At 45.9% G+C, this 12522-nt stretch overlaps 1 protein-coding gene across 1 annotated transcript; it reads left to right on the forward strand.

Moving 5' to 3' along the window:
* Window positions 1-8927: 8927 nt before the first annotated feature.
* LOC139023724 (uncharacterized protein C1orf232) lies at window positions 8928-12058 on the forward strand. The gene is given in 4 exon segments (XM_070437406.1): window positions 8928-9293; window positions 10957-11022; window positions 11366-11472; window positions 11673-12058. Coding segments are annotated over 4 exon segments (627 nt in total). The 5' UTR covers window positions 8928-9212; the 3' UTR covers window positions 12046-12058.
* Window positions 12059-12522: the final 464 nt, after the last annotated feature.

Consider the following 12522-nt stretch of genomic DNA (forward strand, 5'->3'; position numbering starts at 1 on the left):
TTGTACGGGAACACCACAATACAAGTTCAAATACAAGGGAAAACACAAGTGACAATCCTCACGGTCATTGAGGACCACTAGCTACAATGCTCCTCTATCAGTCCATTTCTTGGCATCCCGTGTGGAGCATTACGCAAACACACGGAAGAGTGTGAGTATCTAACACACAGAAGAGTGCTTAATAATGGCAGCACTTCCCCGAAGCAGTTACTTAAAACTCTCTGCTGAACCAGGGAGGGTTTGGAGAACTTGGACCCTGCAAACTCTCCTCTATGTTGTGTGTGCTCACAGCAAACATGTTACTGGGCGCCACAGGAGGATGGTGGCACCTTAATTGGGGAGGACGGGCTCGTGGTAATGGCTGGAGCGGAATCAGTGGAATGGTATCAAATACATCAAACACATGGTTTCTATGTGTTCGATGCCAATCCCTTCGCTCCGTTCCAGACATTATTATGAGCCGTCCTCCCCTTAGCAGCCTCCTGTGCTGGGTGTATTTTTTGTCTCTACGTGTTTGTAAAGACGAGTAGAGCATAGATGCATGTAAAAAAATCTATCTTTGAAATATATTAGGAGTGGTGTCCTACTCCTATTTTATGGAACATAGTTACATGGCATGTGACTTGTTTGTGTAAAATGCATTGCCTGAGGAGGTAGTGTCATATATAGATGGCAAACTAATGGTCATTTTGTGCAGAATAAAGCCACCATTGCTTTGGCATCTATATTTGTCTTTAGCATCAACATGTTGATGGGGAAGATGTCACTGGACACACTGGACGACCCAAGGGTGAGTACCAAATGGCATACTATTCTCTAGTGCACTACTTTTTGTTCAGAGTCCTATGGGCCCTGGTCAAAAGCAATGCACTATAAAAAGATTAGGGTGCAATGTGGGACTCAGCCTGTCATAAAGGACACCCTAGGAAGATATCAGTTCAGTCCAATCCAGCCACTAGGCCTTGACTATAGGAACCATACTGTGTTTGGCATGGAGAGGAGAGTCAACCAGTTGGAATCCTCCCAGGGTTGATCTCTTTACATAAGGTGCTATTTCGATGGGGAACATTCTGTGCACGTACTGTATGTACATCACAGTGACAGCCAGACGCATAATACTAAATGCGGGTCCGTGTGGTGTGTGTGTGCGTGTGCGTGTCCTAGCTCCCCCAATCCCAACCTTATCCGTTAATTGGAAAATGCAAAACTGACTCAAGATCTAGGGGAAACTTCACCCCACACCCGTGCTTCACCTTATTAGACTGTGTGGAATTTGGCCATATTGCTTACACCTATCCAATCCCTTCAGATCCCCATTAGGACCTAGAGACTAGAAAGGAGGAGCTGGAGTTTGATTTGCGATTCAGATAACGAAAGGTCAAAGGGAAAAGGGACGAGCGCAGATGTATTGACATCTGCCAAGATCCTCATACCAATATAGCAATTCTATGAGGTGTATGGAAGTGAATACTTTTGCGCTAATGCATTCTGGGTAGTGGACCATGGTGTATGTGAATGCACGGTGAAGAGTCATCAGATGACTTCAGTTTGGTTGGAGTTCTTTGGTTTCGAGGTGATGAGCGAAACACACCATACATCGGTAGTCTGAGGATCCACGTGTTGATGGGTTTGGGATAAAGTACCTCAAAGATGTGTTGATCTGTTACTCATTATTCTCCATGGACACATCAGCTGTTCGAGAGATGATACCAACACAAAAATGGGCTTGTAAATCACTTAACCTACAAATATCAATGTACTCTTCATGTAACATATTTAAGGCGATAATGTGCATTTTTCAAGGCTATACAGTACATTGTCCTAGTGGGGATTTCTAACCTCAACCCATGACCCTAACACTTTTAAATTGTCTCACTGTCTCTTCAGTCTACAAACCGTTAGTCACATTCATCATGGGGTGACTGTGTACCTTCCTGAATAAAGCCTAATGCAGAGAGAAACAGAGACACCCTAATGTCCAGGGTCACGGACCCACATGCAGGCTAATGTGACCCACCACAGACCACCAAGGACCGCCATCAGTCACCAACATGCCACCCATTCTGTTTGGTTTCTTAAGCAGACTCACTTTCCTCTGTAAGCATTTTTTGTCCTGTCTTGATAAAGAATCCAAATACAAGATACCTATTATCTATATACACTGAGTGTACAAAACATTAGGAAGACCATCCTAATATTGAGTTACACCCCCCCCCCCACCCCCTTTTTCCCTCAGAACAGCATCAATTCGTCGAGGCATGAACTCTACAAGGTGTCGAAAGCGTACCACAGGGATGCTGGCCCATGTTGACTCCAATGCTTCTCACAGTTGTGTCAAGTTGGCTGGATGTCCATTGGGTGGTGGACCATTCTTGATACACCCAGGAAACTGTTGAGCATGAAAAACCCAGCAGCGTTGTGTAAAATGACGCTGGGAGTCAGGAAGCAGGTGCAGTTGGTGAGTATAATAATAAAGAACATTGAGCGATACAAAACAAGAGAAGCGTCTGGACATGAACACAGAACCAATACTGTCTGAAGAGTAATGCTAGGGAGTGCTAGATCAAGGGGGAGTAATCAGGGTAGTGTTGAAGTCCAGGTGTGCTTCATGACTGGGCGCAGGTGTGCGTAATGAGGGTTGACATGGGTGTGTAATGACTGGTTGCCAGGACCAGTGGTTAGCAAACTGGCAACGTCGATCGCCGGAGTGGGAGTAGACGTGACTGTACCCCCCCGACTCGCGGCTCCAGCTGCAGGACGACGCCGGCCAGGATGACGGCCTAGAGGTTGAGGAGCGGGCCGGTCTGGAAGGCGAAGGTAGAAATCTCGGATGAATTTGGGATCTAGAATGTCGTCCACCAGGTACTGAAGCCCACCCCCATGACGTTGGGAGTGCAGGAGGGATCTGATGGCATAGGCGGGGCTTCCCTCAATGTCCAGGGGAGGCGGAGGAGTGTTGTGGGGGATGACTTCAGCCAGGGGACCAGGAACCACCGGCCTGAGGAGGGAAACATGAAAAGAGGGTGAGATCTGGTAGTTAGTGGGGAGCTGTAATCTATATGTCACCTCGTTGACCCCCTGGAGGAACTTGAACGGCCCCACAAACCCAGGGGCTCAGCTTCTTACATGGCAGGCAGAGTGGGAGGTTCCTGGTGGAGAGCCAGCTGCGATCACCAGGATGGAACATGGAGGCCTCACTGCAGTGGCGAATCAGTCTGCTCTTTCTGATGGAGGACGGCACGCTGGAGCCTCACGTAGGCATTGTTCCAAACGTATTCTTCACGCCTGCACCACTCGTCCACCGCAGGAGCTTCAGTCTAGTTTTGGGTCCACAGAGCCAGGGCTGGCTGATAACCCAGAACACACTGGAAGGGAGTCAGCCCGGTGGAGGAGTGACGCAATGAATTTTGGGCATGCTCTGCCCAGGAAAGGAATCGGGCCCACTCCCCCTGCCGGTCCTAGCAGTGACTCCTCAGGAACCTCCCCAGCTCCTGGTTCATCCTCTCCACCTGCCCATTAGACTGAGGCCAGTACCCAGAAGTGAGGCTGACCGTGACCCCCAGCGTCTCCATGGAGGCTTTCTATACCCTTGACATGTATTGGGGGTAGCGGCCAGAGACAATGTCTTCCAGAAGGCCATAGTGCCAGAAGACCTGCTGGAACAGTGCCTCAGCAACCTGGGGAGTGGTAGGGAGACCAGAGAGAGGGATAAAACGGCCGGATATAAAGAACCTGTCCCCTACCACTAAAATGGTGGTGAAACCATCAGAGGAGGGAAGATCAGTGACAAAATCAGTGGACAGATGAGACCAGGGATGCTGAGGCACAGGAAGGGGAAGGAGTTTCCCTGCTGGATCGTGCCGGGGAGATTTAGTTTAGGCACATACGGAACAGGAGTTGATGTAGCGAGTGACGACCTGCGCTAATGTGTGCCACCAGTACTTTCCAGAGATGGATTGAATAGTGCGAGTGATACCTGGATGTCCAGTAACGACAGCTGTGTGTGCCCAGGTCAGCAGCCGATCCCTTATCCCCGTGGGAACGTAGGTGCGCTCAGGAGGACAGGTAGCAGGTTCCCTCTCCAGGGCCTGGCGAATGTTCACAACTACGTCCAGGAGCACAGGGCCAAAACTCGAGAGGGCGGAACTATGGGTATACTCAGGACAGGAACATCTCCCGAGTCGTAGAGACTGAACAGGACATCGGCTTTGTCAGATTAAAACCCAATCTATTTCTCGTATTTCTCCGGGGGAGGACAAACAGCAATCGCTGACTTGGGTGGACTGCTGGATGGGTTTGGGTGCTGGCTCGCTGGGTTGACTTGTGGCAGAGAATCCTCCGCTCGTTGGAGGTGAAGCCCCTTGGGTAATATCGAGACATTGAAGAACACGGAGGACCTCATACATAGATATTCCCAGTTGCGCCAGCTCGTTGTGGCGTTGGCGAAGTAGGCGTCCCTGTTCGCCGACCATCTGGGAGATGTTTTGATTCCCTAGTGCTTCTATTTGTAGAGGCAGTATTCTGTAACAATGACGCTGGGAGTCAGGAAGCAGGTGCAGTTGGTGAGTATAATAATAAAGAACATTGAGCGATACAAAACAAGAGAAGCGTCTGGACATAAACACAGAACCAATACTGCCTGAAGAGTAATGTTAGGGAGTGCTAGATAAAACCGAAGTGCATGGCACCTACTACCATACCCCATTCAAAGGCACATAAATGTTTTGTGTTGCCCATTTGGTTACAAACACTGTGCCTTTGTGAGACACAGAGCAGATGAACGGATGATCTCGGCATGTGTGTTCCCACCGTGAAGCATGGAGGAGGTGTGATGGTGTGGGGGTGATTTATTTAGAACTGGTGGCTCTGCCTGCCATGATGAGAGCAGAGGCCAGAGGCTTTCTCCCTCTCTGTGATTACATTGAACACATACACATCCACACTGCGACATGTGTGTGTCTAGAGGAAGACGAGGTAGGAGGGAGGCTCTGGGACGTGTGTGTGTGTGTGTGGATGGAACACTGTGTTCTGTACATTTTGTTCTACATTTCGGGTAGTGCCTCAAGCCCAGAGCTGAGAATAGTGACATGGGCCCCCGTCGCCACCTGGTGGTATGTTGTGGATATGCATCTACCCTTAGCCCTCACGGCTAAAATGTAGTCACTGTACATACATACATACATACATACATACATACATACATACATACATACATACATACATACATACATACATACATACATACATACATACATACATACATACATACATGCATACACAAAAAGGCAGGGGGGCGGGCGGGCAGGCACACACAAACACACACGCATACAGTATGTTATACATTTACTGATGTTCCTAGTCCCAGGAATTAGGTGACCGATAATGATTACTGCTATGTTGTTGGACTTTACTTGTCTACATATGGAGAGGAAAGCATTGTTCCATAATCATTGATTTGTGAACATTTACTCACAAAGCTTGATATGATACTCCCCATACTAATAATGTCACCCCAACACTCTTCCTTCAATTACTTGATGCTTTTCCTTAAAGAGGCAATCAGCAGTTGCTACATTTTTGGGCTTATAAATTAATATGTACCTACTGATTCTTGAAGAATATCACTTATATGAGCTTAGTTCAACTGTCGAAATATAAGCTTTGTTTGTAAACAAAGTAAATGTAAACAAACACTATATAGCCGCAAAACATGGTTAAAACTAAACTCTGTCTATGAATTTGACAGTGGTTACATTTCTCCAGCCCCACAGCTTTTTAGCGAAACAGGGGCAGGGGAAGTGCTTTGTTATTGTTTCAACTGCTGATTGCCATTTTAAACTGACATGTACCAGGAAGTAACCGACTGTCAAGGTGTATCACACTTCATAGATGCAAGATGATTTCTGACTTCATTTTAGCCAACATACACATACAACACCCCCTTAAACAATCATTAAAAAGAGCATTTGGTGTTTCTTCTCCTCAAATTTCCTAGCCCACCACAATTGATTTCTATTTGGTAGCCTCATACAGATACACCGGTTTCAACTGGTTTCATGCCCCATATGTAATAACATAAAGGGTAAATCAATCCTGAGTCAAGGAGCAAAGGTTAAACAGGACAAGGTAAATCAATACATTCTTATCCACGAAGTCAAACACAAAAAAAAACAAGTGTGAAATATAAACGTTTAGACTTCCTGAGTCATCTAGTGGCCATGAAAGGCAATGCACAAAGGATGTACTACACATGCCAGAGCCTTCCTATGTTCCTTGTTATCACAGATCTAAATTGTTTGGATTGGTCAAAGTAATAAGGTAGTAACCTTGCCTACACCAATCCAATCACTTAAAGATCAGCGATTACTTCAAGGAAGGGAAGAAGGAATGATGCATTGTACATCTAATGGAATAGGACACATGTGAGATTGAGGGCAAGGTAAAGGAAAACCCAATGCTGTTTCTTTCACCTCCAGATGGCCAGTGCTGTCAGATCAGTCTGGCCTCTTAGGATTGATTGAGGATGGAGCTAAGTGGAGGGTTATGGTCTATGGTCTATGGTCTATAAGGAGAAAATGCATGAAATAGAAGGCCCATATAGCCTACAATACATAGCTTAGTCTACATGCCTACAATATTAGTGAGTTTGATCATTCCTTGACTAGAACTAGGTACAGGGTGAAGTTGTCTCTAGATACGTTAACTGAATGATGTTTGAGCTGATCTGCGCAGCATTTACCATGAATGTGATCTCTGCTCACATCAGGGAAAAAGGCCTTTGAAAGGCAGCATTGTTGGCTGTATAGTGCACTGCTCTATAACGCACCTTTGGATTGAATCCCAACCAACCTAAGTCCATAATAACTGCAAGAGTTGATTTGCTGTGCCAGTAGACTTCCTGTTGAATAATGCAGATGGAACTTTAATGTAGAAGGACACAACCGTTCAGCAGACAGAGGCACTATGATCAGGTGCAGCAAACATTAACAACACACTGTGAGTGAAGGGGATCAGTGAGTTTTAGGCCTGTACAACATGCACTGGTTTGCAGTGAAAAACCTTGTTCCCTAATGAATACGACCCAGATAAATATTTGGATATCTCCATCTGAGGAGGAAATCCAATCCCTGGAAACAGGGAACATCCATCAGCAGTCAAGCCTATAGTGTGTGTGTGTGTGTGTGTGTGTGTGTGTGTGTGTGTGTGTGTGTGTGTGTGTGTGTGTGTGTGTGTGTGTGTGTGTGTGTGTGTGTGTGTGTGTGTGTGTGTGTGTGTGTGTGTGTGTGTGAGTAGATGCCTCTCTCATACAAGCCCATATATTATTGAAGTTAATCTTATAGTTATACAACCCCTCATTAAGTGGAACTCTACATGGTCATCAAAACCGGCAAAATGAGAACTACAGGCATGCTAAGATTACACCGCCGTGTAGTATAATCAAGATTATCGTCAAGGCTGCCAATATTACATTGGTAAAACACCACCAATGCATTTAGGATTGAGGCAATATTTACCATGGTTATGATTGGTGTACGCAAAACTACATAACACTTTTGTAATAAATAAAGTCAGATAATAAATAATGAAACTTTGTAAAACTGTTTCGAAGAGTTTATAAAAATCTGGCAGAAACGTATTTTCTTTAAATATCTGGTTGTATTGTGCTCAGTAGTCAATGAAACCGTATAGGTCATCAAAACTTTATGATATCTGTCTCCATCTACATTACACTGGCAAGCCCTCCTCAGGTTGCCAACAAACCAGAACTTGGAATCCAGCTCTCCAAGGAAGTGAACAGGTAAGGATTGGAGTTTGCAGTGTACAAATGCACTAAAAGTAAATTAGGTAGATGATAAACAAATAAACAAGAAAGACATGATACAGTGTTGTCCCTCAACACTTTTCAAATGTATCTGGAGTCTATGAAGTACTCTACTCTTTAGTCACCCGACCCTAAACAAAACTATAAGTGTATCGACGTACATGTTGTGATGGTACAACTTCATTTGTTAGCAGTAGTCTGCCCTGATGTCACGCCCTGACCTTAGAGATCCTTTTTATGTCTCTTTTTGGCTTGGTCAGGGTGTGATTTGGGTTGGGCATTCTATGTTTTGATTTTCTATTTCTATGTTTTGGCCGGGTATGGTTCTCAATCAGGGACAGCTGTCTATCGTTGTCTCTGATTGGGAACCATACTTAGGTAGCCCTTTTTCCACCTGTGTTGGGAAGTTGACTTTGTTTAGGGCACATAGTCTTTGAGCGTCACGTTTTTTTTGTGTGTGTAGTGTTTATTGTTTTTTTCGCCGTCATTTTGATTTAATAAAGAAAATGGACGCTCACCACGCTGCACCTTGGTCCAGTTCCTTCAACAGCCGTGACACCTGAAGTTTCTGCCATAATTGTGCCACATTTTATAAAGAGCTGATCTTGCTTGTAGTCTACCACATGACAACGTGTGACAGAAATGAACAACTACCAATGAGGAGGAAGATTAAGCCCTGTGTACTGATCTACTGAACAGGAGCATCATTGGGCTTTGGGCCTGACTTCTCATAATGTTGGCCAAATGGGACATATACTCTAATCAGTATCTGAGTTTAACGGGCATCTAAACATGGCACCAGTGTGGAGTTACCGCCCACTGGGTTAGGGTTACAGTGGCCAGACTAGTGGTGCCAGTCGACAATGGCCCACTACCTCTGGAAAAGAGCCCTGCTGAAAAATACATGAGGAAACCCATACCTGTTTCCAGGTAACCGATGCAGCCTGAATCAAGAACCGTGACGGTGTGTGTGTGTGTGTGTGTGTGACGGTGTGTGTTTGTGTGTGTGGTTGCGTACATGCATGGGGTTGTGTGTGTGTGTGCTCACATCGGCAACTGTTTGATTCCTCTAGCTGATCAGATGCTTCATAGGGATGTTACCAGCAACCTGTGTTCCTGACAAGAGACATTGACTTTCTAATTGGGATACAACATGAAACAGCACAGGCCTACAACACTCTAGACAGGCCTAGAGTGAGTCAGGTCAAAGGTTCCGTCGAGGCTGAGTCGTTGTCTAAGAGCTGGAAGTGTACGAATGGGAAAAGGGCATTAGTCAAACTGAGAAGACCTGCAGAGGGGACTTTGGTGGAGGGTGGTCTGCCTCAAGAAGCTTTGAGGCCTTACTGAGAGTTGTTTCAACAGTTCTAGAGGTCCTCTAGGGTGAACAAGCATGAATCCCATATGGAAAGTGTACAAGAGCAAAGTGCTGAAGACCCTGAACCCGGACCTAGAGGAGTACACGGAGGAAGAGGTAGGGAATAAAAAGCGTATCTTTCATCTGCAGATGTCCCCTGCAGATGTCTTGCTCTCCCTGATTCGAGTTTGTGTTCCACAAATTCAAGTTTGTGTTTGTCAGGTGTGGGCACTGATGTCAGATCAGGTAAAGAGAAAGCAAGCAGGTAAGAACGCTGATCTAGGATCAATTCCCCACCGCCACTAACGTAGTCTTATTCACTGTGATCTAAAAGGTACAGCTAATCCTAAAATCAGCACTCCTACTCTGAGACGCTTGATACACACAACCTCTCATTTAGGATCGCCGTGGGTTCTCACAGCGACAGATCTGTTGGTTTGCTTATTCATTGTTGTTGAAGTTTGACCTATATCATTTTGTTCCGCTCACAAAGGCTTATTTCTGCTGGAGCTTTGAGGAAACTGCAGAGCAGTTCCTCTTGTGCTTTGTTATAGTTTTGGCTAAAACACGCTAATCACTGTAGCATAGGCTTTCAATTGCAAAATCGAAACCCAAATCGTTGCTATAGTACTCTGTCTGCAGTAGCTACTGGTTTATTCATATGAACTTTCACCCAACCCTCATACTGTAAACTATGTTAGCTAATATGATGGACAAGCTATCAGCGCTATCAGACATACTATCAGTGATGCCCGATATTGAATGTTTTTTAAAAAATCCAAGGGTCTTCCGATGATTGAGTTCACAGGATTTTTTCTTGTCTCTCGACACCCCTGATGTGTCCGGGATTGGAACGTGCTGTAGGAACAAGGATGACCCAGTTCTTCGGAACATCGGAAACCTCATCTCGAACTGGAGCTGCGTACACGGATTAGATGGCATTCCAGTGACAACGGATGAGACGGATACAGACAGAAAGTCCCGTATTCAAGCCCCCGTATTCAAGTCTCAGAGTAGGAGTGCTGATCTAGGATCAGTTTAGCCTATTAGATAATAATGAATAATATTATATGGATAGGAGTGGGGGCTGATCCTAGATCACCCCCTGAGACGCTGAGGTATGTTCAGACCAACCTCCCTCCCTGTGTCCTTGACATGGTGACAGGGCCTATGTGAACGATACTGCATTAGAATGATGTTTGAATACATAGTTTCCTTAGAGATGTTTGAGTTATTGGGGGAGTTTAGCTGTCATCGTTCTTACTGTATGTCTGAGAAAAGCAAAGTATATTTACCCTCTTGGAAATGAACTCTGTGGTAGCTTTTTTCTATTCTTCAAGTGGATACAGAAATCAAGTAGGCTGTATATTCTCCCTCAGTTTATTATCTTTGGCATAATGGATTAAAAGGGATCCACAGGGATAACTTCGATCTGACTTCCTCAATACAGCAGACGATGCTGCTAGAAATTAAGATTTTGCTGTTGATGTGGATTATGTGTTACATTTTGGCACTGTCCAGCATTTTCAATGACAGACTTTTCCTTGACATTTTCTGTGTATTTATTTTTCCGGAAAGTGCTTGTAGTGTCTATATTAACCCACTAGAGGGTAACCACTACCAATAAATCGAATGCACTGAAAAGCAGGGTAGCCGAGTACAGCATGTGTTTTTACACAGAGCTCAGTACTTCACTACCAACACTGCTGTGCTGAGGCTGACAATATAAATGTGTGATGATCATTGCTGGGCTTGTGTTCCCAGGTCAATAATGCAGAAGATTGACATGAGCCCTGTCCAGGAGGATGAGGGGCCCAATGCAGTGTCTCAGCTGGCCAAGAGATAAGCACACACACACACACACACACCACACACACACACACACACACACACACACACACACCACACACACACACACACACACACACACACACACACACACACCACACACACACACACACACACACACACACACACACACACACACACACAACAGCATGGAACTTAATGCAGACTTTACACGTTCATCTTACATAATCACATTCCGAAAATTGGCACTTGACAGGCACACACACACACTTTTGACACTGTGTGTGTGTGTGTGTGGTGTGTGTGTGTGTGTGTGTGTGTGCTGTGTGTGTGTGTGTGTGTGTGTGTGTGTGTGTGTGTGTGTGTGTGTGTGTGTTCAGATGCAGGGTGCTGGGGCTAAAGGCTGGAACAGGATGTCAACACTCTTCAACAAAGAGGATGAGCACCAGCTATTGGAGGAGACTGAGAGCCCGCCTGTCCCAGACCAGTCAGTGGGACTCTACTCTTCTACACAGCTCTCTATTCCCCCCCTCCTCTTCCTCCTCCTCTTCCTGAACATGGGAATATTAGCCATGTCTGATGAACTAATGCTTAATTCAATAAGTACATAAATAATGTCATTTATATTAAGTTAAACATATAATGATACACAAAATGATGGTCCCCCTCCCTTCCTTGTATCACCAGTCCACTAGCAGTGATGCCTGAGGAGCCGCAGAGACCGGCCAGAGCCTCAGGATTCTGGGGTAGCTTCGCCACCAACTGGAAACAAATGGCCACCTCGAAACAGGCTGAAGCCGCAGCAAACGAGACGGGCACGGTGGAGGAGGGTCAGGAGGCGGTGGGAGAGGGAGGTGGTGAGGGAGGAGGGGGGGAGAGTTACCAGGGGGAGAACGTGGAGGGAGAGCAGAGTCAAGATGGAGGAGGAGGGAGCAACACTAGCTTCTCCAAATATGCCATGCTGGGAGGAGGGAGCGAGAACACGCCCTTCAAGTGGAACTTTGTCACAGGCAAGCTGGCTGAGYTGAAGACCAAGAGCATGTCTGGCCAGCAAGACTAACAAGCCAGCTGTAAGGGGGTGGGATGGGGTCTGGGGCAGGGGTTGAGTGGGGTCAGGGGGAGGAGGGGGTACATGGGGCAGAATGCCCTCCTAGTCTATCCTGGTCCCAGATTGGTTGATGCTGTCTTGCAAACATTGCAYGACAGTGACCATAGGAGTTGGCAAAGCAGCGTGAACAGATCTGGGACCAGGCTATTCGTAACCCGTTATCATCTTCATTCTACTTGCTCTGGTGTAGATTGGACCCACCACACCAACACCAGTAGCAAGGATGCCAATCTGTTGCTGCTGTAGCTGACTTGTCTCTTGGCAAGATAATGATAAAGTCAGTTAGTTTTAGCAGAAACAGACTGGCATTCAGGCTAACCTGAGCCACATCAAATCATTCCCAATCCCAAAATGGACTTTTCAGATCTAAGGGAGTCTATAGGGAATTGGGACTAGGGGTCGATTTGAACTTTAGCACCTTTCCATACC

This window comes from Salvelinus sp. IW2-2015, linkage group LG35, assembly GCF_002910315.2.
Source record: "Salvelinus sp. IW2-2015 linkage group LG35, ASM291031v2, whole genome shotgun sequence".
NCBI lineage: Eukaryota > Metazoa > Chordata > Actinopteri > Salmoniformes > Salmonidae > Salvelinus > Salvelinus sp. IW2-2015.